This window comes from Anopheles coustani, chromosome X (assembly GCF_943734705.1).
Source record: "Anopheles coustani chromosome X, idAnoCousDA_361_x.2, whole genome shotgun sequence".
NCBI classification, from domain to species: Eukaryota; Metazoa; Arthropoda; class Insecta; order Diptera; family Culicidae; genus Anopheles; species Anopheles coustani.
This window is the reverse complement of record NC_071290.1, coordinates 12504826-12530984: the sequence shown is the minus strand read 5'-3', so window position 1 is coordinate 12530984 and position 26159 is coordinate 12504826. Positions and strand designations below refer to the sequence as shown.

General features: G+C 46.6%; 3 protein-coding genes across 3 annotated transcripts; 1 reads left to right on the top strand and 2 right to left on the bottom strand.

The window, feature by feature from the left end:
• Nucleotides 1-864: 864 nt before the first annotated feature.
• Nucleotides 865-5629, bottom strand: LOC131269300 (cytochrome P450 4c3-like). The gene is made up of 5 exons (XM_058271651.1): nt 5398-5629; nt 2993-3108; nt 2616-2895; nt 1834-1903; nt 865-1762 (listed from the first exon to the last, which is right to left on the bottom strand). The coding sequence occupies exons 1-5, from the start codon at nt 5627-5629 to the stop codon at nt 865-867; spliced, it is 1596 nt and encodes a 531-aa protein (XP_058127634.1).
• A 3963-nt stretch (nt 5630-9592) lies between these two features.
• LOC131269299 (cytochrome P450 4c3-like) lies at nt 9593-15717 on the bottom strand. The gene is made up of 5 exons (XM_058271650.1): nt 15489-15717; nt 13762-13877; nt 11438-11720; nt 10578-10647; nt 9593-10499 (listed from the first exon to the last, which is right to left on the bottom strand). Exons 1-5 carry the CDS (start codon nt 15715-15717, stop codon nt 9593-9595), a joined length of 1605 nt encoding a protein of 534 aa, XP_058127633.1.
• Nucleotides 15718-22217: 6500 nt separating this feature from the next.
• LOC131269298 (cytochrome P450 4c3-like) lies at nt 22218-24876 on the top strand. Its single transcript, XM_058271649.1, has 5 exons — nt 22218-22467; nt 22543-22658; nt 23493-23772; nt 23849-23918; nt 23982-24876. The coding sequence occupies exons 1-5, from the start codon at nt 22218-22220 to the stop codon at nt 24874-24876; spliced, it is 1611 nt and encodes a 536-aa protein (XP_058127632.1).
• Nucleotides 24877-26159: the final 1283 nt, after the last annotated feature.

Sequence of the window (26159 nt, the reverse complement as noted above, 5' to 3'; positions counted from 1 at the left end):
ACTGGAGGTGTCTTGATTGAGAACACCGTAACCAAGGGCTTTTCTTTTCTTGTACGCAAACTGTCCGATCTTCCCAACGATTTGTCCAAGCAATGTTCAGCTGAGGGCAATGACCTTTCAGGTAATTGTAAAGAAGATTATCGTACGTGTTTACGTTACGTTTCATCAATTCACCAAATAGACTCGGCTCAACCATGAACAAATTGGACCACTAAGCGGCAAACAGCTACATTACTCTTCTTTTACCACGACCTGCCGGATGATACAGTTTTCTGGGTGCTAAAGAGTCGTCTTCACCATCGGTAACCTTGACCGAATGCTTCGTCGGGGTTCGGCGCGAAGAATGTTAGCTGTTAGTGATCGCGTTATTAACGTACGCTCGGGCAATTAACACCACCAGGGGCGAAGGTACTTCCTGACACCTACCTTCGATGTGGTATACAGCCGGAACTAGGGCGGTGACTGTGGTTTTTGTCACATTGGCGGGAAAAAAACATTTCTGGTGCGTAGGTCTTCCTGTTATGAGATTTTCGTTTCCGTAGTACTAATACCTGATAGTTTAGGTGTTTGGGACTGTTTTGGATGATATTGACGCAACACCTCTGATATTGGATATCAAATAGATAGCAATTGGCTGCAAAAAGGAAACGATTACATATTTATTCATAAACCATACCTTAAATAATACGTTATGTGTAAGACTTCTGCGGCTTATATCCTGGTATTGTTAGCTTGTCAAACATGGCAGTCTTTGCTTCCAGAACTGAGGTACCTTCGTAGATGACAGTGTTGTTCGAATAGGCTTACAACCACCAGTGACGACAGCGAAGAAAAATATTGACCTCAGAGATCTGAACGTCCAGATCAGTCACGCTTGTAGATGCGTATCTTGAGCCCATCTTTGGTGCGCATCACCAGGTCGCCGTAGAGTACGAGATCTTCCCGCCGGTGGACCGCCTCGATGCGGTAGTGGCGCACCACGGCCGAAAGTACGGCCTTCTCCTCCAGTGCGCCAAACTTCTGGCCGATGCAGTTCCGCGGTCCAGCGCTGAACGGGATGAACGCGTACGGATGCCGGCCGGCACTGTTTTCTGGCAGGAAGCGGTCCGGGTAGAACTTCTCCGGGTTTGGAAAGTACTCGGGATCGCGGTGGAGCTGGTACAGCATGATCACCGCGTTGGTGCCGGCTGGGATATGGTACCCGTCGACGTCCACACTGGTGACCAGGGAGCGCGACAGCATCGGGATGCTCGGGAAGAGGCGCAGGCTCTCCTTGATGCAGCACTCCAGGTACTTCATCTCGTTGAGCTCCTGCATGGTCGGGAAGCGCTCCCGGTCGCCACCCATGATGGTGTCGATCTCCGCATGGACCCGCTCCTGCACCGTCGGCTCCGTCCCGAGCAGATACAGGATCCAGCCGAGAGCCGTCGCCGTTGTATCGTGCCCACCCAGGATGAACGTGTCCACCTCCTCGCGTATGTCGGCATCCGTCAGCAGCTGACCGTCCTCCGAAAGCTCCAGCAGCAGGTCCAAAAAGGCTAGCTGCTTCTTTCCCACCAATTCCTCCGTTTCCTCCACCTGCCGCTCGGCGTTTCGCTTCCGCTCCCTGTACATCTCCCGGCGCTCACTGATCATGCGGTAGGCGAAATCGTGCAGCACCTTCAGACAGCGTTCGTGCTCCGCGTACGCCTTGGTGAACCGGAATATGAAGTCCGGGCGCAGCCAGAATTTCTGCAAGCGATCGAGAATGATTTCCGCTATCCTATCCGCGCGAGAGAAACGAAACGTCAGCTCAGCTTCCACACTTTCCACATGCTGTTCGATATCACTTACTTTTCGTGTGCTTTGACGTATGCCGAGTCGGACTGCTCCAGTGCGTGAATGGGGAAACCCATGGCTGTCTCTGCAACGGCAAAAGGAATCGATTAAGGGTGGCTGGGGTGAAACGCACCTTTCTCAACCTCTTATGAAATACGCGAAAAAAGTAGTCACCCTTGCAGGGTGAACTAAAATATGGTCAACCTGTGAGTCTCACCAGTTTAGACTGGTTCTGATGCAATTTTCCTGACTACTCAGCTGAGGATTCATAAGGCACAACACGTTTGATAACTTATTAGTTTCCCTTAATGGGTGTATATTACCCCACGAACCCCTACATCCATTATGTAACACTGCGACGCAAAACCCGTTTTTTTGTGTTTCCTGTCGCCAGTAACACTCAACGCATATCGTGACTAGTTTTAAATTAACTCTTTCACGCACGAAGTGTCATAGAACAGAGGAGAATCGCCCACCGAAGCATACTTCTAACCTGCGACTTCTCGTATCAATGTAGCGAATTGTGTTGGATAAGGTTATAGTGGACTTTATTTTCACATTGTCATAAAACTTTAGTACTCCCTTTCCTTCCATTTTTATCCTGGAATTTTGAACAGCTGCACAACGGTATGGAAATATAGGATTAAAAGAATCTAGAAAGTCATAACCAGTATCTGAAATCCATGGCTCTACAAGCAATAAAGAACAGATTTGTCAGATCGTATCTCTTTTTAGCTGATTCGATGGAACCCCAAGCAATGATTGATTAGATAGGAATACTGGAGAAGCAACCTTACCGCAGATGATGTCCAGCGAGGTCAGGGTGGCGTAGATCGTGCAGTCGAACCCATCCCGGTTGCCGAGCTGCTTCGCCAGCTGCCGGACCAGCACCGTGCTCTGCTTGTTGAACACCTCGACGAAGTTGGCCAGTATCTTGAAGTGGAATGTCGGCGTCAGCAGCTTCCGGCGCAGGTGCCACTTGGCGGCGTGGCTCGTCAGCAGACCGGTGCCAATCCACGGCTTCAGCAGATCGTAGTCGCGCCCTTTCTCGATATTTTTCGAGCTCGAGAGGATCTTCTGCAGTAGGGCGAGGGAGCCGGGAATGAAATATTAGCGTCAAACTGAGTGGCTGGCGAAGCGAAACCCGCTCACAAGAACGAAACAATTAGCATACCTCTGCTACGGTGGCTTTTGAAATGAGAACGTATGGCTTGAGGCCGGCCCACACGCGGTTGAATCCTTGTCGGCGCCCGTACAGCTTCCTGGCACCGGTGATCACGTTGAACATCTCTGCGCGTGCGGGTTATACAATAAAGAAATGAATAAACCAAAGCGCATCAACTGCATTGCATTCCGTGGCGTCACCCGCATTGGGAGCTTTTGATCCTCTTCGCGCCTAAATGTATGCAATTGGACTGCATGGTTCGTTTTTCGAAAAGGTAAGTACCAGCGTTTCTTGACGTTACAGACCTGAAGACCGAGACAAGATCAACAACTTGCTCTGGACCGCCCCAATCCAGGCGTGAAAGAAGAGATTCACGGAAGAGCGGGTTCAAAGGGAGTCGTAAAGTGCTATACTGGGAAGGCAAACGATCCAGGTGACCTCCACCTCCGTGGGAGGGGGAAGGTGGATCGTCGCTAATGACCATAAATGATGCCGCCGAGCATAATCCGTCCACCGGCGGGTAAGCCGCGAGCAATCACTTCCTTGACAGGTCGGTGGCGTGAATGAACTCATCGGGCTGAACTTCCCCGGGCGTTAAAGGAATTAAATAAGCATCAGAGTACACCAACTAAAGAAAGTACGAAGTATACGGCGACGCCTTGTAAGCTTGCTGTGCAACTCCTCAGATATCGCATATTGTAGGTTGATTTGTGAGGAGTTGGTATCACCGAGTCCACCGACGAAAGACATTTAAAATGTTAATTGATTTTACTCCGAAATTGGCCAAGGACTGCCTTTAAAAACATCATCTTAGTTCTTGCGCCCAAGTCATAAGGCTCATAAGTGTTCCGCAATTCCGTGCCCAAGGCCGAGGAAAAGTATTAATCAAGAAAGCAGACGTCGGAATCCCGCCCCCTTGGTCCGAGGTGTGTCCTTGGGCGGAAGGCAAGGCCATCGACGCCCGATCAGGAGGCGAAGAGATGTAATCAGGTGCTTGCAGCATCCGTTCACTTTATCCCAAAAACTGACTGGTACCCACGTTCGGTGCCCTTTGCGAACGGTGGGTTGATGGTTTGCGGCGATTTGCGTATCACTTAGTCAAGGTACTGACATACTCTGACATTGGGTGGCTTGTGCCCTAGATAACCAAAGTCTAGCCTGTAGGTGGATCGCCACCGTTTGACGTTCCGATCCGTTAGGGAGCTAATCGCTAGGTAATGATGCTGATATTCCTTCCCTTCCCCGCACGGTCCCCTCCTCCGGAGCGGACGATTTATGGATGCGCGTTTTTAAATAATTGGTCCTAAAAATATGCAGCACTCTGGCTGCAGGTTGACGAAATTCGGCGCCATTTCTCCACACACACACACACACCAAGCACACTTCGATAAATGGCAACCAATTATCCTCGACACCTTGTGCTCCTCTCTCTCTCTCTCATTCCCTCTCACTCACTCGTTGTTTGGTTCACTACGCTCACACACTACGCAGCGCGATCTCCGATGGATTAGAAAATCAAATTAATTATGCCGTGCAGTTGCACTTATTTGACGGATGGCGCGACTGTTTTTGTGCGACGCCCAGCGTACCTCGGCTCATTAGTTAGGCAGCGAAGCAGTCGAGGGCGGAGGAAGCGCGTAGCAGGGGGGGAGTCCATCATCATTAGTCACGCCTGACGGATGTACGGCCGAAATTCTCCGCCCCCCCGGGAGTCACGTCCGGAGCTGGCGACATCGGAGGCAGGCTGTTTCTAAGGGCAGGCTGCTCGCGGGTAAGACTAATGTTCACGCAGATGCGTAGAAAGCGCGAGAACTCTGGACCACGAGCCTTGCGGAGACATGGGCTACAATTTAATAACCCCCAAAACAACCCAGCACGCGAAACCTGACGGATGGCGTGGAGCCGATTCCTGGGGCGGGTACGATTCACCCGAGTGGCTCGAACTCTGGTGACGCAAAACGAGCAAACGTGATAATTTATAGTGCCTCGGTGTCGGTCGGTTGGCAAGGCTAAATGGACGGTACGGTGGCCCGAAAAAAAGGTTGACGCGAACAACCGATCCATCGCCGTCAGAGGTGAAGCACTTGGCCGGAGGCAGGAAGCAAACATTGAAGGCAAAATAAATGTCCTCCCATTTCCGAGGAATCCAAGTCGGGAGATGAGCCGGTTTCGCAGAGAGATTTGGATGAAGTGATTCCACTAATAAACACGCACACAGACACACTCATACACCATCGCACCATGTAATCAGAAGAGCAATGTGATCCGATTTTAATACCACACAGCTGCTTCCTGTTTTGATCGATGAGTGTTGATTGAAGTAAAGCGGCTTTCGGGGTCATGACTGTTAGTACTGCGACCTGCTTCGCACATTAGAACCTCATGAGTTCAACTACGCGCTAATTGGTGCTTACCATCGCGATCAACCAGCCACTGCAGACTGTTGCCCAGCAGGGGCAGGGCGGCGGGGCCGGGTATGCGGTCGATGTGTTTGACCAGCCGCGACCTCTGCCGGTAGACGATGGCGCAGGAGACGGCCAGGGCGAGCAGCACGATCCAGCTCGTGGGCGACACGAGCAGGAAGGCTCTCGGTATCGGGCGGCTCCACAACGGTTCCGTCCCGGCCAGAACACTCTCCAGCGTCATGGGTCTTTCCCTAGCGATCCTTTCGCTCGAAAGGGTTGGAGAATCACCCGTCAACACGTTATCGTTCACACGCACACCACACACAGTGTACACCGCGTATTTGATCGTACTTTTAGCACTAGACAGGCGGTGGCACCGTCCACTCCGCAAACCGAACTGAGGAGCTCGCTCCTGGGTGGTATTTTTCCCTAGCTCGGGGGGATCTTCAGTTTTGGGGACAGATCTTCTTCACACCTCACCAGCTCCGGACACACTAAGCGGAGGCGAACCCTCGGCGTTCGCATTTATATACAGGCGTTCATCTTCAGCGCATCACAGCGCGGGCACGAACAAACTCGCACACCTGCGGAAGCGCCGAGCAGAATCTCTAATGGCGCCGGGAAGTGTTACGATGCGTTACGGGCGTCACCAAAGATCCGCGATCCTACTCTGTTCGCACATTTCGCCGAGGTTTGTTTTTCTTCTGCGGTGTGTGTTCGGGGTTCTATTCTTCAGGGAGCTCTAACGCGATGGCGATGTACCGAACGGGTTCCTCCGGCGGCGGTGTCTTGCTGGCTAATGAAGTGGTCCGAAAAAACGCCCAATCCTGCGAGCGAGCGGGTCCCGGGAGCCTCGGATGCCTTTCACAATATTTCTTAACGCCGACCTTGCGACTTGCACAATGTGGGATTGCAATTTCGGCAAGCCCCGTCGAGTGTTTCGCACTGCACTTGCACTCAGCGAACATGCGCGTTCGGCCTGTTGTTGACCGTTCACTGACATTGGTACGGCGGGTTGACACAGACCCCTCCGCCTGCGCACGCATTCCCGGACGATGCCGAAACGGGGGACGGCCCGGACGCCGAAGTAACACTAGCCGAGGGTGTACCATCATGCTCGGGATGACGTGTTGGATGTAAACGCTCCCGGCAGGGAGGGAGAAAAACAACCAGCCCGAACCGTTACATGGTGAACGCACGCGCCCGCTAGCCGGTGAAGGTCGCCATCGACATTTTGGGAAGGAAGATGCGAACCTGGTGAACTTGAGCCGAACACCAGCTCGGTGGCTGTCTACCTGCCAGATGCGAAACTGGGATAAACCAGAGCTTATCGAATTGGGTCGCGGATAGGTTGTTGGGTTTGAATTTTTATTTTTAAACCCCTTCAAATATCCCTTTGAACGATAATTTATCAAACCGTTGTCATAAATGATTTATACTTGCATGCTTGATGACGTCATTTTACAAGAATGACCTTCACGGTATTCCATCTATTAAATTAGTTGTATTAGTTGATGGATCGAAATCGACATTGCACAAAAGTTCTTAAATAAACATCACTGTAGATTAATATTATCTTGTTAATTAACACTTTGACAAGCCGTGTTATCCAAAACGATGACAGCAACATTAGTTCTAAAAATCTTTTGCTCAAAAATAAATGAAAATGAACTATAAAAACTATAATAATATCAAAAACACTTTTTTTGGGAAGTTAAGTCTTTGCGTGACCTTCGAAAACGGTCTGTTTAATAAATGTTATGGACCAATGTTATCAAAAAGGAATGTACTAAAAACGCTTGGCAGTCAACGTGTTAAATGAATAAAACACATGGCTTTAATTAAGGGATAACTCTAATGAAAGTTGTTCCAAGTAATTAATCTCCGAATTTTTTGTGCTAAACTATCGATTCCGTTTCAATCCGACCCAGTTTGATTCGATTCCGACCCAGTTTGATCTGCGGCAAAGTGTAAACCCCTGTACCATTCACGAAAACAGGAGATAAAGGCCTGACGTTGGCCGAATACGGCCAGTGTGATAACGTTTCCTAGTTAATTGCTTTTATTGTGTCCTTCGGTGGCTTCGGTGCGTCGGTAAAGTTTCATTTCGCCCCCCCATTTCTCGAGTCACTGTTACTTCATCGTGGGTTTAAAGGTTTGCAAATTTTCTTCGTATTACACATTCGGTGCATCTGCCAATTTTCGGTTGTATGTAAAAAAGGCACACAAACGGTTTCACTGTACCATTTCAATGTACTTTTATTTTGAGTAAAATATATATCTGAAACGTGAAGTGTTTTAGTCATTTAACATAGTGAGAATAACAACTCTTTTTAGAGATTTGAATCAAACTGAACAAAACATGATGATTAGAATGTTTTAGTTCCTCTGTTGTGATTGAAAACTTGAAAAATGAGTTACTAACAGCGATTCGTATAGTGAATAATAATAGTGAATCTCAACCAGATGCAAACACATTATGAGCATACTTTCCCTCTAGTCTATTCTACTATTATGGGATTCGAGCCCCTGCTTGAGATTCGAATCCCTAATTGTTATTCGATTCCTTGCACGAGTTCAACACTCTGTGGGGATTCGAATCGCTGTGGTGACTAGCAACTCTTTTACTTACTCATTCATTTGATCGGCATTAGAATCCTTGTAAATGATTCAAATAAAGAAGAGTTACGAAAACAATGCGCGAGGATTTAAATCAATCAGTTCAAAAGTAAGATGCACATCACTCATACGAAAAGCTCTATTTTTACAGAAAGGTTTTATTACAAACAACTCACATGGGAAGGTAAATAATCCGATCAACACCTTATAAAATGAACACAAAAAGAAAAATCCTGTTTGGAATTCGAATTCGAAAATAAAAAGAATGAAATAATAGAAGTCCTACAGATAACTAATTAAATTTTTTGGAATTGTCCCTTACTTGTTATTATATTCACTGGATAAGTTGGTTTCTAACGTTGTAAACATTACAAACTTAACAAACAAAGTTAATTTGACTCAAACTTCCATTTTTCATTCGTACGAAAGCTTGTTTTCTTCATTCTTTAAACAATACAAAGTAATTGAAATGCATCATGTATATTCTCATTTCTCTACCAGATCATTGCTGAGAAGAAATGTTTCGTACATCTTGCCGCTTTTGGTGGATTTACTATATTTGGCCATTAATGAGTTAATTAGCTCGGCGGGCTGGGGAAAGACTTGTCCGTTTTGGAATAATTGAACTAAATGTAATGTATAAGACGTCGAGGAGTGTCCCTTGTTCAGCTTTGGTAGGTAGTTGTCAATCAAATGCAGGTATTTTATAATACGCCTGATTTTATCATTCGATTCCTTATGTCGTAACCAAGAGTGGCAACTTTCAATTCTTTAATGTTGTGTGTTCTTTAAAAACTGTACGCAACGCCTGTGCATGTGAGTGTGAGATAAATAAAACTAGTACAAAAACCGAAAAGAACGAGATTCAGAGCCGACTGTTTTTGGAAACAAAATCTTGTCGGTAAAAGAGTTGCCGAGCGTTCTGGAGCTGGTTGATCTACGTTGTTGTTTGTAGCTTGTTCGTATGCCCTTTTAAGGTTTTCACCCCTGATAAGGGAAAACGCAACAAAGTTTTAATGTGCAACAACGGTGTTGTATTTCCATATACCAAAGCTTGCAAGTTATTGTTTTTCTGGATCAACCGACTCTCTGAAGCTTGCATATATTCAGGCGCTGATAGGTGTTTTTTGTGCGAAAGCTCTCATCTAGAGCTTTACCGAGCTCTGATACTGATGGCGTTTGAGCACGTGTTGAAGCGACCACGTGTTTTGGACTATCAACGTCTTTTCAAGCGGGGTTCTTGCTACACATTATATAAGAAATCGAAGTTAAAAACTAACGCATATAATGAAGATGTTGGATAGTTATTTATATTTATTCAGTTCCCGATTCCGACCATAGTGTGGTTTTCCTTAGTGGGTTTACTCTGTTTTGTACTCGTATCACCTCGTCCCTCGTATGTGTTGACCTGTACTGAGGAGAAATTCTGTGTCCAATTCACACTGTACTCTTGCCCTTTCCCGGGAGTTTCCCTGAAACACGCGCTCAGCGCGTAGTACGAGTGGTTGCAGTAGCAGGTAATACTGAAACGATGGGCTGGACGTTAAAGCTATCGAACGTTAAACGTCGAGGGAGGGGTTGCAGCTCAGGTGCGCTGGTGGAGCCGCACTCGGAGACCATCCTTGGGGCGGAGCACGAGGTCGCAGAGCAGCTGGACGTCCTCGCGCCGATTGACGGCCTCGACGCGGTACTTCCGCAGCACGGCCGAGATGACCGACTTCTCCTCGAGGATGGCGAACTTCTGGCCGATGCAGTTCCGCGGTCCGGCACTGAACGGGATGTACGCGTACGGATGGCGCCCGGCGCAGCTCTCCGGTAGGAAGTTGTCCGGGTTGAACTTGTCCGGGTTGGAGAAGACGGTCGCGTCGCGGTGCAGCTCGTACACGACGATCATGGCGGTAGTTCCTGCCGGGATGGTGTAGTTCTCGACGCGCACGTCCTCCGTCAGGCGCCGCCCGATCACCGGGATGCTCGGGTACAACCGCAGTCCCTCCTTGATGCAGCACTCCAGGTACTTCATCTCGTTGAGCTCGGCCATTGTCGGCCGGCGCTCGCGATCGCCGCCCATCACCGCATCGATCTCCGCGATGGCGCGCTCCTGGATCGCTGGATCGGCTCCGAGCAGATAGAGGATCCAGGCCATGGCTGCCGCCGTCGTGTCGTGGCCGCCGATGATGAACGTGTCCACCTCCTCGCGAATCGCCAGGTCCGACAGGCCCGAACCCTCCAGCAGCAGGTCCAAAAACGCAAGCTGCTTCTTCTTGTAGCCCGTGTCCTCCTCCTCTCCCTCGTTATTGTTGTTGCTGTTGCTCTCTGCCTGCAGCTCCTTGCGACGGCGCAACTCCTCCTTACGTTCACGCACGACCCGATCGGAGAAGGTGTGCAGCACCTTCAGGCACTCCTGGTGCTTACGGAACTCGCTCGTTCGCTTGAACACAAAGTCGGGATGTAGCCAGATCTTCTGAAGCCGATTACGTATCACTTGGCCGATCCTATACGAAGGAGAAAACCCCGAAATAACGTTAGAATGTCGAAGTTCTGGCGCGGTAGTATTCCAATGGGTACTCAACTGTTTATGCGCCCGAACATACTCGGAGTTGGCGTTTTGCTGGGCATATACCGGGCAGCCCATAGCCGTTTCTAGAAGAAAAGGGAAAGTTGAGTTGTAGAATCATAGATATACAAGAGGTTTCCCAAGCCTAAGTCTTAAACAGGACTATAAGAATTTGAGGCTAAATAGGAAAAGGAAGATTAGGTTTATGTTAGAGCAGCGGATAAGAATTTGAAACTATGAAGGAAACGGAAGGGTTGAGTTGAAAGCATAGACATACAAAAGGTCTCCTCGGCAAAGTCTTTGCGCAGAAAAAGGTTTATATCATATCTTCAAAAACTAAAACAGAATTTCAATAATTTGAGGCTGTGAAGGAAAGAGAATGTTGAGTTCAGATAAGATAGCAGAGATCTCCCAAGTCAAGTTTTAAACGGAACTTTGCAAATTTGAGGTTAGGAAGGAAGGATAAGTTCAAGACAGAGGCAGTGGAGAGGTAATCTCACCTAAGCATTAAATTTATGCAGAAATAGATTTCTTTCAAATCTTCAGAAACTTAAACAGAACTGTACAAATTTGAACCTTTGAGGAAAAAGGAAGGTTGAGTTCAGAGAAGCAAAGTCTTTTCAATTTTTATAAAATCGTCAGAAACTAAAAAAGGAACGTAGATGTTTGAGGCTAATAAGGAGAGACATTCAAGAGGCCTCACCTTTTCACAGGTCTAAAAGCTTAAAAAACGAATACAGAACTTTATCTTTGAAGCTATGAAGGAAAAGGGAAGGTTGTGTTCAGAGCAGAGACATAGAAGAGACCTTACCCAAGGGGAAGTATTTTAAATCGTTTCAAGCCTTCACAAAGCAGGGCTACAAAATGTTTGCTTACCGCAGAAAATATCCAGTGCACAGAGGGTGACGTACGGCACGATGTTGAAGCCCTCCGGGTGGACCTGCGCCTGCTCGCCCAGCTTCTCGATCAGCACGTCCGCCTGGTTCTGGAAGATGGTCACGAAGTCCGACAGGATCTTGAAGTGGAACGCCGGCGTCAGCGACTTCCGGCGCGGATGCCAGATGTGACCGGGCGACGTAAGCAGCCCGTTACCGAGCCACGCCTTCATGTACTCGTAGTCGTTGCTCTTCTCCACCAGCTTCGGGTTGCTCAGAATCGGCTGCAAACAATCCAGAGATCCAGATGTGATTAAATGTGGGTCAGGTGATAGCTAGATTCATCAATCTGAATAACTCTTTGCACCTTATTGGCGGATCTGAGACATTGACTGAGTGATTCATGAACCATTAGGGGTTCATAGTTTATGATTGTGTTACCATATCCTCGAATGACTAGAGTTTCATTAATATTTGTTGAATCATTCAAAGCTTGTCAAAGTTTGAATGTTTGAAAATTAATATAAATGAATCTCGCCAAATGGTTTACAAGACGAATGAAACACACACACACACCCAGTGAAATGTTACTCTCGCGGAGCCCAAACATCTTCTTGCCCCTCCCTTGTGCCCATCCGCTTGCTGCCCGGGGCGCCTCGCCCAAGGTGAAGGTGGTATTTATTATCCGATTTTCCATGTCAATTTTCCTCGAAATTGGAGTAACGGCTCACGGACAAAAATGCCATCATGGCCGCGTCGATGAACTCGACGAACGCCGCGAAGCGAGCGGACGCTGGAAAACGCCCGCGGCGTAAATTGATAGTACCTGCCCCGGCTGGCGATGGAAAATGGTGTTGGTGTTTTCTTCCAGCGTTCGCCGATCGCGAGTGCGTGACCTTCGGCGCGGGGAGGCCGCATTTTCGTCACGCCGGCATTCATCGCAAACAATAATCCGTGGCGCGGCGGAATCGAATCGGATCGCGGCTCTGCCAGCCGAATTAAAGATCGGGTAGACGGTCAACAAGCAGCAGCAACAACAGCAAAACAAAAACCGACGCTCAGTTTAAAAACCAATGCGTGGACAATTTGCGCCTTGTGATGCATGCGCGCTTTTGCATTTGCTGCAAGGTTTTCAATTTCAATCTATAATATTGTTATTGTTTTTACCAACGGCTTCTTTTACTTTTTCGACCCATCATTTCCATTCAGTCAGCGTTACCTACTAACGTTGCGAGTGATTATGTTTCCCGGTGGAATGACCGCCATGGGCGAATTATTTTTTGACACACTTCGCACGATTTGCTGAGTTTGTTTAGGCATGCGATGTGTTGTGCTGACCTTTGGAATTATAACACAGTGTTTTTCGAGAGGATTTAACAAACTACAATGTTTAACAAATAATATGTTTTAAAGACGTTTGTTTATAATGGGTATAAACAATATCAAATATAATTTTTATGTTTAGTACTGGTACCTTCAAGACTTTGGATTGTTAATTATTCGCCAGTTTGATTTACGTTTTAAACCATTGTTTGTTTTAATTACCATTACTATAAATCAATTGATAGCTAAGAGTCGATGAAATTTTGACAGTCAATTTTTATTATTTGATTCACATCTTGTCTCTCGTCATCAGAACGTCGTTGGAAGTATATTGAAGAAAAGTTTAGCAGAATTCGCTGCTTACAAACATTTGTGTTACAAAAAATGTTCGTTCCTAATCGTTTCGTGTCAATTCGGCTCAGAAAAGAATTCCCGATCGATAATATAAAGGCCAAAAAAGGGAATTACAGCGATCAGCTGACTGGTCGTTGGGAGCCAAGCGATCGATGACCCCTGACTTCTGCAATCGACACCGGGACGAAGGTATGAATAAGGCATGCTAGGGCAAAATGTTCCACAAAATATACGAATAAGAAGCAGTTATTCGGAATAATTAATTTAAGTACTTTTTTCTTCGCTCGCGTTAGGACGAATCTCAACAGAGTTATTTAATCTAACTCTTCATTTCACAATATTTAATGGAAAATGTACGTTCTTTGCGGGAAGATTTCGACGACAGAAAATAAGGGTATGAAGGTATTTCTTTTACCTTTTTAGATTGTATTCAGGAAAAAAAAGTTCAACAATAATAAATTTCAAATTGACCAACATCAAGCTTACTTTGACAAGAATTGTACTCATTATTGTGTTTAACTACTTGATAAAATATCTCAAATATTGCGTGCAATTTCGCACTTGGTGTAGCTCGCTTTAACAAGCTTTTTTAAATCGTTAAAATATGCAAAAAATCTTTATTCTCCCTCACACTTTCGGGTCACTTACCTCCACGGCGGACGCCTTCGAGATGAGCACGTACGGAATTGGTCCGTTCCAGACACGGCTGATGCCGTGACGGCGGCCAAACATTTTCCTTGACGCTATGATGCGATCGAACAGTTCTGCGAAATAAAAATAAAAAAAAAACCCCAATGCAAACATGCAGCAAAAATCATTGAACAAAATAAAATACAGCTGAAAGAATTGTGGGAAGAGTAGGTGTTGATTTGACTAAAAACTATTTGATAACAGTCGGCGTCGTTTTAAATTTCAATTCAACGCACCCCCGGTGAGGTCACAGAGAAAGACCTCGAATCTTCTGTGACGAATTATCTTTTAAACCATTTTATCTTGTCTTTCTTAAATTTATCTCCCTCACCTGACTCCATTATTTATTTAAATTGGCCGTTGCGTTTTAGATTCATTTGCAAATCTCCTTCTGCGGTTCTATTTTCCGCGACGATGGCGACGAAATCGATACGAGCCGCAGACGGATCGGCGCGTCCTCCTGCGTCAGACTTCCCGATCGAGGATGCCGAAAACAAAAACAAAAAACAACAACGAGGGCCTAAACCGCGTTATCTCATGCGCGCTTCCCGTCGCCGAACGAAATCGAAAGTAATAACCAAAACGGGGAGGTTAAAACAAAATAAAACAAAGAGAAAAAAAAACCGGTCGGATCTATGCTGCATTTGAATTTCAATGGTGACCCACATAAAACCGAACACTAAAAGCGTTTGGACTTTGGGTTTCTTTTCGGCCGTTTTCGATATGTTTTAATCCGACCTTTTTTTTCTATTTTGGCTACCTCTGTCTCCCCTACGCCAATGAAGATGGTCCCACGCGCGTGCATTCACACACACGCACGTACACACGCGACCCATGGGAGCTGCACAATGCGCGCGAGCCGGATAAAAACCGGGTGGTGGAATCAAATTAATATGACGAGGTAAAAGTTACAGCGCGGTATCAGCACTTCAGGGTTTCGGCTATGGGCTATCCAGATGCCTGCGTTGCGTAACGGTACGATCGTGGGCCCATCCGGCTTCAGCCTCACGACAACAAGCTCCCAAACGCATTCTCATCTTTGCCCGAGTTTCGATTTCGTTCGGCGAAACGCTCCTCTTTTTTTTCCCCCCAGCATGTTTGAGGAGGTGATGACTTTTTTGATACTCGCAATCTGCTTATTCTGTAACTATGTCGCGTGGCGGATATTGCAGATTTGCAGCACTATCGACATGACACACAGACGAATGATGGATTATCCAAGTCGGTTTGGTTTTGTTTTTGTCCTCATTTTCGGTGATGATACCACAGCCTCGGTACTCTATCTGCTCTTCTTTTCCGACCGTTTAGTGCCTTGACTTCAAAATCCTTCAAAGCAATGCTCACGCTCATGTTTAAGGATAAGCTGGATTGGATATGCCGTCAGATATTGTGACTTTGGATTTGTTGTTATCAAAAGGTTCCAAAATGCTCATTTTTAAGGATAAGCTAATTTGGATAAGCCGTCAGATATTGTGACTTTGGATTTGCCGTTGTCAAAAGGTTCCTAAATGCCCCATCCTGCAAATCTTGAGGAGTTCCAAAACACTTTATTGATTGATCAGATTACAGGAGCTACTAAGAGTTCGATCCATGAGTTAACTTCCTCTGAGTCCTTCTTCCAACACCGTTCGAGTACATTGATTGAGCAGGCGGTAGGCAAGTTGATTGTAGGTCGACGCCCTTACCATCCTTGCAGCCGACGTTGATCTGCAAACCGTTGCCGACGAGCGGCAGGCAGACGGGACCGGGAATCTGGTCGATCAGCTTGATCATCTTGGCCCGGCGTGCCTTGAACGCCAGCATGGCGAGGAAGACGATCGCTAGCATCGCCAGCGTGACCGGCGGAAAGACTGCCATCAGTGTCGTCACCTTCCTGATCGTCCACCGGCCGCCGAATCCGAACCAGTCGTACATGACGTCTGTCTATTTTGGTATGTTTTACGAGTGGACACTTCAACACCGGCTGCCCAATTGTTGTTTGCACAAAGGAAACGGTTTTAATGCTTTTGACAAACGATGTACACACTAAGTCGACATCGCATCGGCACTTGCACTGCACTTTGGAACACACTGACGACAGTTGGCGAGCTGATGGCGAAGGAATCCGATTCGATCGATCGAGAGGGTGTGTTCGTTCGCGCGCACGCACACGCGACACGAAGGATTGGGACGAACTGAGCTCGATGGTTGGCGCGCTCCGACATTTATAACTTTAGGGGACCGCGAGGCCCACCCAGCGGTCCGGCGGTGTGACCTTTGGGTGCGCCGCGGAGGAAACTGGCCCGGTGTGATTACTTCATTTATTGACGGTTCGATTATGGCTGCCGAATTCTTCTTAATGGAACTACTAATACAAACCTAGAACTATCTGCTCCTCCAGACCGAACGGTCTAGTTGACCAAACCAAACCCTCTCTCTTGGAGGAACAAATCCTGAATAAAGATTGTTGATTTTTTGTTGAGAACCAGATCGAGGTTTGCCTATAATATATTCGCAGATACGGAAAGATTCGTTACACTGAATAAATTCTCAAAGAAGAACAGGTGCACTCACAGCGGCAAAACCCCTGAATTCTGATCAGGGAAAGGAGAGGTTCCGGAAATCCAATGGAGAACCCGATCGTTAACTCCGCTTTCCCTGTCTGTTAGCTAATTCCCGTTACTTCTGAGTCCTTCATTCAATCATTCATTCATTCCTGTACTGCAACAGAAGCAGATTGATTTTTCTTGTTAAACTTAACGACCGAACCTTTTCATCCAACATAAATGTCTTGAAAACGTCCTTGATAATTATACATCGATATATTTTGTGTAAGCATCAACAATTACTAGAAATGGTCGGTTTTCAAAATAACATAAATCCAAATGTATCCTCCCAAGAGGTGCATCAGTTTGTTAGGAGATACTATGCTTTTTTGTCCTCGAGCACTTCATTTATCTCCATGAATATTTGCACTCTTTGTAAATAAATCTATAAATACATAAATAAATAATGCTACCAGTAAGTAGTAGCATTCCTTCCTTTCGACAATTCCTCAGAATCTCAAATTTTGTAACACGGGTATTTCAGGTCCGATTTCAGGGTAACGGGTCCAAGTTCTGTTAACCAAGATCTGATAGGATTTGCGATTACACTTGTTCAATAGAAAAAATAGGAGACAACGACTGTAATAAGAAAATATTAAATGCTCAGCACTAACAAGACATCAAATAGAAGCAATAAAAAAGTGAAAAATTGTAATCCAAATTTGATAAAATGTGCTGATGCGCACAAAAGCAGGGAGAGTATTAATTTAAGAGCAACAGTAATACAGAAGATAAATGAACGGATCAAAAGTACTATGGTGAAATCATTGATAGGTAGAGTGAAACACTTGAAAAACAAAAGCGACATTGATCTCAATCTTGTTACTTGTTATTGATTGCTTTACCTACTATCGATTAAATCATTAGGAGAAAACTGTCAAGCAACTGATTAGTAAAACTGAGCTATCTACACCTTAAAAGTGCCTACGAAAAATTGATTTAACTCCCAAACAGTACCTATCTGCACGCCACATCGTTCGACAGTAATAAGCATGAAGTACAACACAAACATAAAACGACAAAACCAATCCTAAACAAAACACCGTTCAGAGGTGGTTTGTTACGGTGTATTGACCGTGGATAGTATCTAACATCGAGCGATTTGTAACAGCGGAACGCACGTACATTGGACGTATCTGAGACGAACGCCATCTGTGGAAGGAGGCGTCGCTTTCAGGGTATGAATGTTTTATGTTTTAAGGTTATGATAATCGTATCAATTTGAATAATTGGAAAGATCCAAGGATTATGTGAGTAAACTATAGCTTGTTATCATAAAAAACAAGTTGGAAATAATACTATTTTATTCTTACCTTCCCTTTATCAACATTCTGGAGTGGGTACTCGGATATCTCTCCGAACTCGGATAACAGAATACTGATTATCTGCGTGTGCAAATAGAAATCTTCTAGAAATTACTGAACATCTTATACACCGTTCTTCATTTAAAAAAAGAAGATTAGTTACCAAACGCTGAAGTTAGCATCAGTGGCGCAGTGGAAGTGGCGACGTGCCTCGCGTAGTTTCGCAATCGTCAGCGGCTTGATCGCTTTCCTATCGGACAGACCATTTTTGATTCGCTTTTAATTATTTGCACCTCGTCACCTGCGGCTGAAATGAGCTGTGAAAAATGTGCTACCCTACCTGTTGTTTTTTTTTTTCTCTCTCCACGGTAGCTATTAATTAGTCGCCGGCATATGTGTTGGTTGTGTTCGAATCGGCCGAAGGATATTGATTACATTTAGATTTCGGGTGTAAGCGCGTCAACGGTCGCCGTGATTTTGCAAGCTCAACTCCACACGCTCGAGTGCTACCCAGGCTCGGCGCGATTTGTCAACGTTCCGCGAATCGATCGATGGCTGATCATTTCTGAGGACCTCGGAACCGGCGGCAGCAAGCTCGATAGTCCTTTGTGGTGACTTGGTTAAGCCCTCTTAAGCTCTGTCATAATATTCCGTAACCGTGTGTGGTCACTGGTTATGACGTTTGAGCTCTTGCGTACAACAAACTAGAAGAGTTTAATTCTGGCCGGAGCTTTTTGTTTACCTTTGACTCGTATTTGATTGAAAACACTGAACCTAAACGCAGGCGGTAGCGGAAAGGCTTCGGAGGTGATGCCTACGCTAGCGCGTGATGGTGGAAATCTACCAGGTTCGATTAGGTTCTAGATGCGGATTACTACCTGTACCCCCTGTTCTGACCTCGTCATGACATGCTACGGGAAATTAGTAAATCGCATTTGCCTGGTAACGTCGACTGGTAATACAATATCCGTGGAAGGTGCCATTTGGTAGACGTTGGTAGTACCGTTTTTGTCTACACAGAAGCGCTTATGTCTTCTCTCGGTCGCCCGATCGAAGGCCTCGTCCAAGGATAAATCGACAACCTAGGCCCGGAACCTCGACCAAGCTGGGCATTTTCCATGCGCTTCTTCCACCGCCTCTAACTTTTTCCCTCTCACTCTCTATCCTACCGGCGACCGAGGCATCAGCAAGGCAAAACAAGCTAGCAAAACAAACCTGAAAATTAATCTCAACACTCGCGCACGCCACCGTTTTCAATCGATGTCGATTGATCGGATTTTAATTAATTTTTCTCCTCCACACGAGCTACGTAGCGTTGGCTCGGTCCAAAAAGCCCCACCAGCTCTCGCTTGTTTTGTGAAACGACCTGACTTGTTGGGTGCCTGCGCTGTAGCGGAACAGTCGACCAAAACAAATGATGAATAAGAGTTGAACCGTTGTAATGGTGGGACACCGAGCCGGGCTGGCTCCGACTATGTTACCGTGGGCAGCTGCAACGATAACGTCGATGAACGGATGTCCACACACCGGTAGGTAGATCATCCACATAGCTCCGATCAGGTTGGGGATAAGTTCCGAGCAAGTGCTCCAAAGAGCAGTCGCCTAAGGCCCACCGGTCGGCCGGTCATATGGAAATGGGTCCGTGGGGAACGTGATGCAAAGCATCGTGTCTCATGTTAAAACGTCACCGTAGTCGCTGACAACCGACGTCGCTAGTCACCCTATGTCTGTGTTTTCAAGGTACCACGAATTTGAGCAGATCGTGCGACCCTATGGCACAATCAATCCGATCGACGACGTAGGGAGAAATGATTAATTTGTCTATCCATCACCCAAAAACCGAGCGATGCCCTCGACATGTTTTGGAGCACAAAACCAACCTGCCTGCAAGGCGGGCCCACCACCTTCTCTAACATCTCCCAGACTCATAGAAAAAGTCTAAACATCTCCCGAACCGACACCGTTAGATCATTCGATGGCGCAATGATGTGACGCGGATTTGACTAAAGTTTGCCTTGTTAAGTAGTAACTCCGTCTAATGTGCTATCAGCAGACGCAGATGGCACAGATGCAGACCCGCAGCGAGAAGGTCAGCGAGCGATCGTGCAGGGCTTGGGCGGCGCTGATTGGAACAGGCAGATTCGGGCGAACTGTGTAGGTCAAGTTCCAGGGATCAATAGACTGTTGCGACGCTGTCCGTGATCCGGCTAATGACGGCTGTCTAATCTCATCATAGCCACGCTTTTTCCATCTTTCTCCTTCTCTTTTGTTTTTTTTTTATTTTTCTTTATTTCCTCTGTATTGTGCTGGGACTGTGTTTACATTCGAAAAGAAAGGGAAGGCTCATACACATTTTTATCCACGTCATTTATTATTATTTTGTAATTACTTTATTATAAACGACGTTCCATTTCCAATTTACCTAAGCCAGAATTTGAGTAGCAGAAGTAAAACAACCTTTTTATTTCATCTAATGCCATTTGTAGTTGACAGGTTTGTTTCCCAAAAATGGAGGTGTCTATGTATTAAGAAGCAATCATATAAGTATGCCAACTGGAAAATAAGAATGTTGAACTCTAGCAACTGCTTTATAAAAAAACAGATGTACACTTTTGTACTACCATATTAAACCTGAGTGAAATAATGCATAGCACGAAGGCTTCAGTAGTGCTGAGAAGCAGGCACTCCCAGCCAATGCAGCGGGTGTAAACTGAACTTGAAGGCGTAAAGGCCGTAACCCTGGCCGAACTACGCCCAAATTTTGAGGCAGATGCAAAGAGATCGAAATTGAAAGCTATTTTCCGTTAGCGTGTCGTCGCGAGAGGAGTCACTCACTCGCGTCAGGCAAAGCCGTCCCATAATCATCTGCGCTACATAATCGCGAGGCTGCCTAAAACAGCGCACGGTCGTAACTGTGCGGACGGACTGCCTTGCTAAAACCTGCGAGCGAATTTCAGCTGAAGCCCAATTTAGTTCCATCATTGGACGTATGCGGTGCTACAGAGCCTACCTGACCTCGGTTACGGCGGCGACCATCTTCCGAGGCAATGTGTATAACTCTCTAATCGCGCTCCTACGCGGCTTCTTCGGGTCTGCTTCTTCTGCTCTCTTCCATCGCGTCGGGTATCTGCTCTACCCCTTCTGAACGCCGTCTCTAACCTGCTAGTTTATCGTCGTAATCATGCGCAGCGTTAGATCTCCACCCAGCCACCTGATCCTTGCCGTTTACGACAGATTCGATTGACGATCCCGACACGCTTTTACGCGCTTCGGTAGCGTTTGCTTATGAAATGTCCAAGTCCTGCCACTAATCTGTCTATGGATGACTTGCTATATGCATCTAAACTAGAGCCAAGGCCTGGTTGGCGCAGTTGGTGTGCACACATTTGAATTGCATGCAGAGATAGGAGCGGAGAATGTGGCTACCGCGTTCGCGTGCCTCAAGAGATAGGAGACACAGCGCAAGGCCACAGTGAACTCCCACTTCGAATGTCACATACAGCTGCAGAGCCTTCCGAAGCGTTTGGCCAAGTTGGGACGGGGTGTCTCACCGTTTTCTCTTGCTCACTCCTACCAGCCACGGCATAACCGTGCGAGCTGTGCAGTCCATCAAGTGGAACACGGAAAAATTAATCACTGTGAACGATATGCCAAGTCGTGGCTGAGCAACCGTGGCCAGTTTTTGGGTAATGCCTACTAATTGTTCATGGTTGCGTTAGGAAAGCAGATCCGCTAGGGATCGTTATCGCTCTGGAACTACCAGGTGGTGGGGTGATGATATTGCGCATTGGTTTCTCAAACTATTCGTGATGCAAATCACTTAGCCTACGGTGGCTCGGAACCGGTTTAATGTTATCTGTGTTAACCGGCCTTTGACTGATAACTGCAAAAATAATTGGGGTTGCATACATTGTGATATAACATTTTGTGCATACTCAATGTCTTGTAAGTTATTTTTGTTTGTTTGTTTCGTTATTAGAAATTGGTAGCTTATGAAGGCATGACAATCGATTACCAAACTAGTTCATTTTTGTTCATTCTTTAGTTAAGGTGAACTTAGTTTTTTTTGTATACAAGTTAAAGGTCTAGTACACGGGTTGGCACACGTTCCAACAACAAACAACACATTAAGTGTTTGTCAGCACCCTAGTGTCACTCCTCTACCAGAGCTCATTTGCTTGTGACGCTGAGATGAGTGGGAATCTGCTAACAAAGGTGGCTAACTGAGAAACGAGCCTCTAATTGATGTGTGCCCGCGGCAAATTAATGAAGTGAGAAGTCATCACCATCAACCGGGTGTGTGCAACCGTCCGGAAGCTGGCCAGCTCGTGATACGGTGCTCCACCGGGAGAAGTGAGAGGTGTCGGATTGGGTGTGGATCATTATAATTTTTCACACCACTGGCTGCGGATCAGCTTTAATCTGTATAGTATGTATATATAGACCAGCGTCACCATTTCCCGGGCTAACACTCTACTATGTGACACGGTCGACGCGGTGCGCAGTCTGTTCCAGAGCTCTGAGAATGTCTCTTCTAAGTGATCCGATGGGCGACGGGCTGCTGGTGCCAGAGCTCGTGACCCGTGCGCCCCGCTGGGCAGGTCCCGGCACGCTGGGCAACCTGCTGTTGCTGCTAGGCATTACGTTCGTGTTGTGCTGCGCTGCGGTGTATAGGGAGCGCTATCGACGCCTGGTGCGCCACATCGATCGCATACCCGGCCCAGCCACCGTCCCAATCGTGGGCAACGCACTGCAGATCAACGCCGACCGGGAAGGTAACCAACCCACTAGCCGTCGGTGAATCGAGTCCTCACCATCATTCAATCCTTTCCACGTTCATTCCTGTGCAGAGCTGTTCAATCGCATCATCGCCTCGCGGAAGCTGTACGGGCGACATCAGGGCATCAGCCGCATTTGGAACGGGCTGACGCCATACGTGCTCATCTCGAAGGCACAGGTCGTCGAGGTAGGATAACGAAGTCTCCAAACGTACTGTGCCGCAAAAATAGTAGTGTGTGAATCTATGTGTCCTAGTAATCTCTCAAGAAGCAACCAATCTGTTCAGGTTCGTGAAGACAACTGGTGTAACAGAAAGTGTCTTGAGCCGTTCAGCATGTTCAATGTTTAGTCCGACTTAGTCTACCACGTTTGCGGTATAGATCAAGGGTTATGGTTATGGTTTCAGAATATAACTTGTGTGACAAAGCCTCTTAGGTAGGCAAGTATGAAAGAAAGATGATTGTTTAACTGAACCAAAAACAGTGATCGATTGTGACATGTGATCTGAAGTTTGCGTGTGCGTAGTTTAGTCAATGTTCTATGTTATACACAAACAAACTAGGGACCTAACCGATGAGCTATAAGAGCTAGTGTCATCTGCTAGCTTTAACATAGCTGTAACGTATGGGTGACAGTATAAATATGTGATTAGAAGATTATTTGAGCGTCTAAAACTTTTCTGTAAGAGAGATGATTGTTAAACGGTGTTTGAAACAACGCATCAATCGACAGACGGTTTCTACATTCCGTCCGGTTCCGGTTCCGAACCAGTGATGTTGTTGTTTTGCTTTCATTTCGAGTGTTTGTGTATGTAGAGCTATCCAACTCACGGGGTGACCATATTTTAGTTCACTTTTTTGATAAGAAATTGGACAAGGTGCGTTTTGCCTCTGGGGTGCATATTACCTCAGCCACCCCTATCCAAGACATGTCCTCTAAACAAGAGACATTCGAACTCGAACATGTTAAGGGAAGCTACCCTAACCTACCTAACCGGTCAGCTTTGTTTTGCTTGGGACAGAAAATTCTCAGCAGCACCAGGAACATCGAGAAGGGCCGCGACTACGAGTTCCTGCAGCCGTGGCTCGGCACCGGCCTGCTGACGAGTTCGGCCGGCAAATGGCAGCACCGACGGAAGATTCTGACACCCGCCTTCCACTTCCGCATCCTATCCGATTTCGTCGGTGTGTTCAACCAGCAGGCGAGCGTACTGGTCGACAAACTTCGCGGTGAGCTAGGAAACGAGGCTGGCTTCGATTGCGTACGCTATATCACACTTTGCTCACTCGATATTATCTGTGGTGAGTTTGCATGAGTTGTTGGATTCTGCTGAACCGAACAAGTACTCGTTCTGACTGACTCTCGTATCCCCAACAGAGACTGCGATGGGTTGCCCGGTATATGCGCAGCACCAGTCCGACTCGGAGTATGTAAAGGCTCACGAAAAGTAAGTCCTACTGTAGGAGTAGGTGTTTGGCCTGGCCGTAATTTCAATGTCTCTACCTTCCAGAATCGGCGAAATCATGTTGAATCGGTTGCAGAAGCTGTGGCTGCATCCGGATGCCGTCTTCCGGTGCACGGGCCAGTACCGGGAGCAGCGTCGATGTCTGGACATCCTGCACGGCTTCTCCTACCGCATGATAGGCGAGCGGCGCGCAATGATCCAAGCGTCGAAGGGCACCGACCCGTTCTACGACGACGGTCTGGCAGGCACACGGAAGCAGCTCGCCTTCCTGGATCTGCTGATCGAGGCGTCGGACGGCGGTCGTGTACTCTCCGATGCTGACATCCGCGAAGAGGTGGATACCTTTATACTGGGCGGGCACGACACGACCTCTACGGCGATCTCTTGGACGTTGTTCCTGCTTGGGACGGAACCGTCAGTGCAAGAGCGTGCCATAGCGGAGATCGACGCGGTGATGGGCGGTGACCGGGAGCGATGGCCGACGATGCGCGAGCTGGCCGAGATGCGCTACCTGGAGGCGTGCGTGAAGGAAGCACTGAGGCTCTACCCGAGCATTCCGGTCATTGGCAGGCGGCTCACCGAGGACGTCCAGCTGGACGAGTACCTCCTGCCGGCCGGCACCAATGCCGTCATCGTCGTGTACCAGCTGCACCGCGATCCGGCCATATTCCCCAACCCGGACAAGTTCAACCCGGACCATTTCCTTCCCTCGGCCGGGGCAGCTACCCGGCACCCGTTCGCCTACATCCCGTTCAGTGCCGGGCCGCGCAACTGTATCGGCCAGAAGTTCGGCGCACTCGAGGTCAAAGCCGTCCTCGTAGCCGTCCTACGTCAGTTCCGCGTGGAGGCCGTCCATCGCCGCGAGGATCTCACACTCTACGGGGAGCTGGTACTCCGGTCGAAGGATGGACTCAAGGTACGCATTAAGAAGCGAGAATAAGGTTCCGGACTCCTGTTCTGATTCTTCATCCACCGAGCATGAGTTTGAAGTGTTAGACATCATCTAAAACTACGTATCACATCATCCCAGTGTAGTCCATCGCTAAGCTCTTCATAATATAAATAAATATACATACGACCAAAATATGAAATATATGTGATTAATCAAAGAAGCAATATCCGCAAAAACGTAGGACTGTTTGGATTGATGGAATTAGATTAAATTTTTATTACATTTTTTTTTTTTTTACATTTTATTTACATTACAGTTTATTTGGAGGATTGTCAAAAAATGTACCTAGAACACCTGAGTGAGGAGCACAGCAAGCAAAACAACCACAAATAACAAGATTTACGACTTTTTTAAACAGAAAGTTATTTACTTTGCGAGGGTTCATTGCACACATTTGGAGTACCATTCTCGAAATTATACCATCGCGTGTTAAACACGCATAAAACAGTGAGTACCCAGAACAGTGTTTCATCATATTTTGTATGAGTTGCATCAGTTTTACTTTTGTTTGGTTTTTTGGTTTTTTGGTAATTTTTTGGGGTTTTATGACTCAATTGTGATTGTTTTAATCAGTTGAACTGTGGTTGTTAACAAATTTACATCTTCCTACAACCTTCTACATCCAAATGTAGACAATCAAAATGAAGAAAACATTGCAAAGAACAATCTCTCATTTTTACTTTTATCAAATAATCATTTCTCACAAAGTAAATGGAGTTTATTTCTGCTTTCGCCTGCTATTTACTGACTTTATTGGTGTAGTGTATATAATCGCACAAACCAATGCAATGCTACTACTCGTTTAATTACATTTTAATAATTTGGAACAAGTATTTGATAGAATTTACTCATTCTAGCTAATATACTCTTTTTTTACGTATCAAGTTTATTGTTTTATGTGTTGCAATGTTTCCCAAATAATTTGTTTAATAGCTTAAAGGTTGTTGCATACTTTGGTCTCCTCTATAACTCTGAAGTGACTTTTGAAAACGGTTATTCCTTCGACTTTGTTGATTTTGCTACAGCTGCGATTACTTTCAACGAACTTTTTACATCTTTCCCAATCAAATTGCCTCGTGACCGTGTTCACGGCATCATAGACAACAACCGCGCGACGCCTGCAAGGTATGCAATCCGCAATACACAACACCACAACGCAGGGTGAATATTTTACGATTCGCTGCACAACTACCTTGGAGTACCCTTGTTGCTTCCACCGCACTTTCCCCTGGGTGGTACTCCTGCCCTTCCTTTTTTTTTGTTTTTCCACG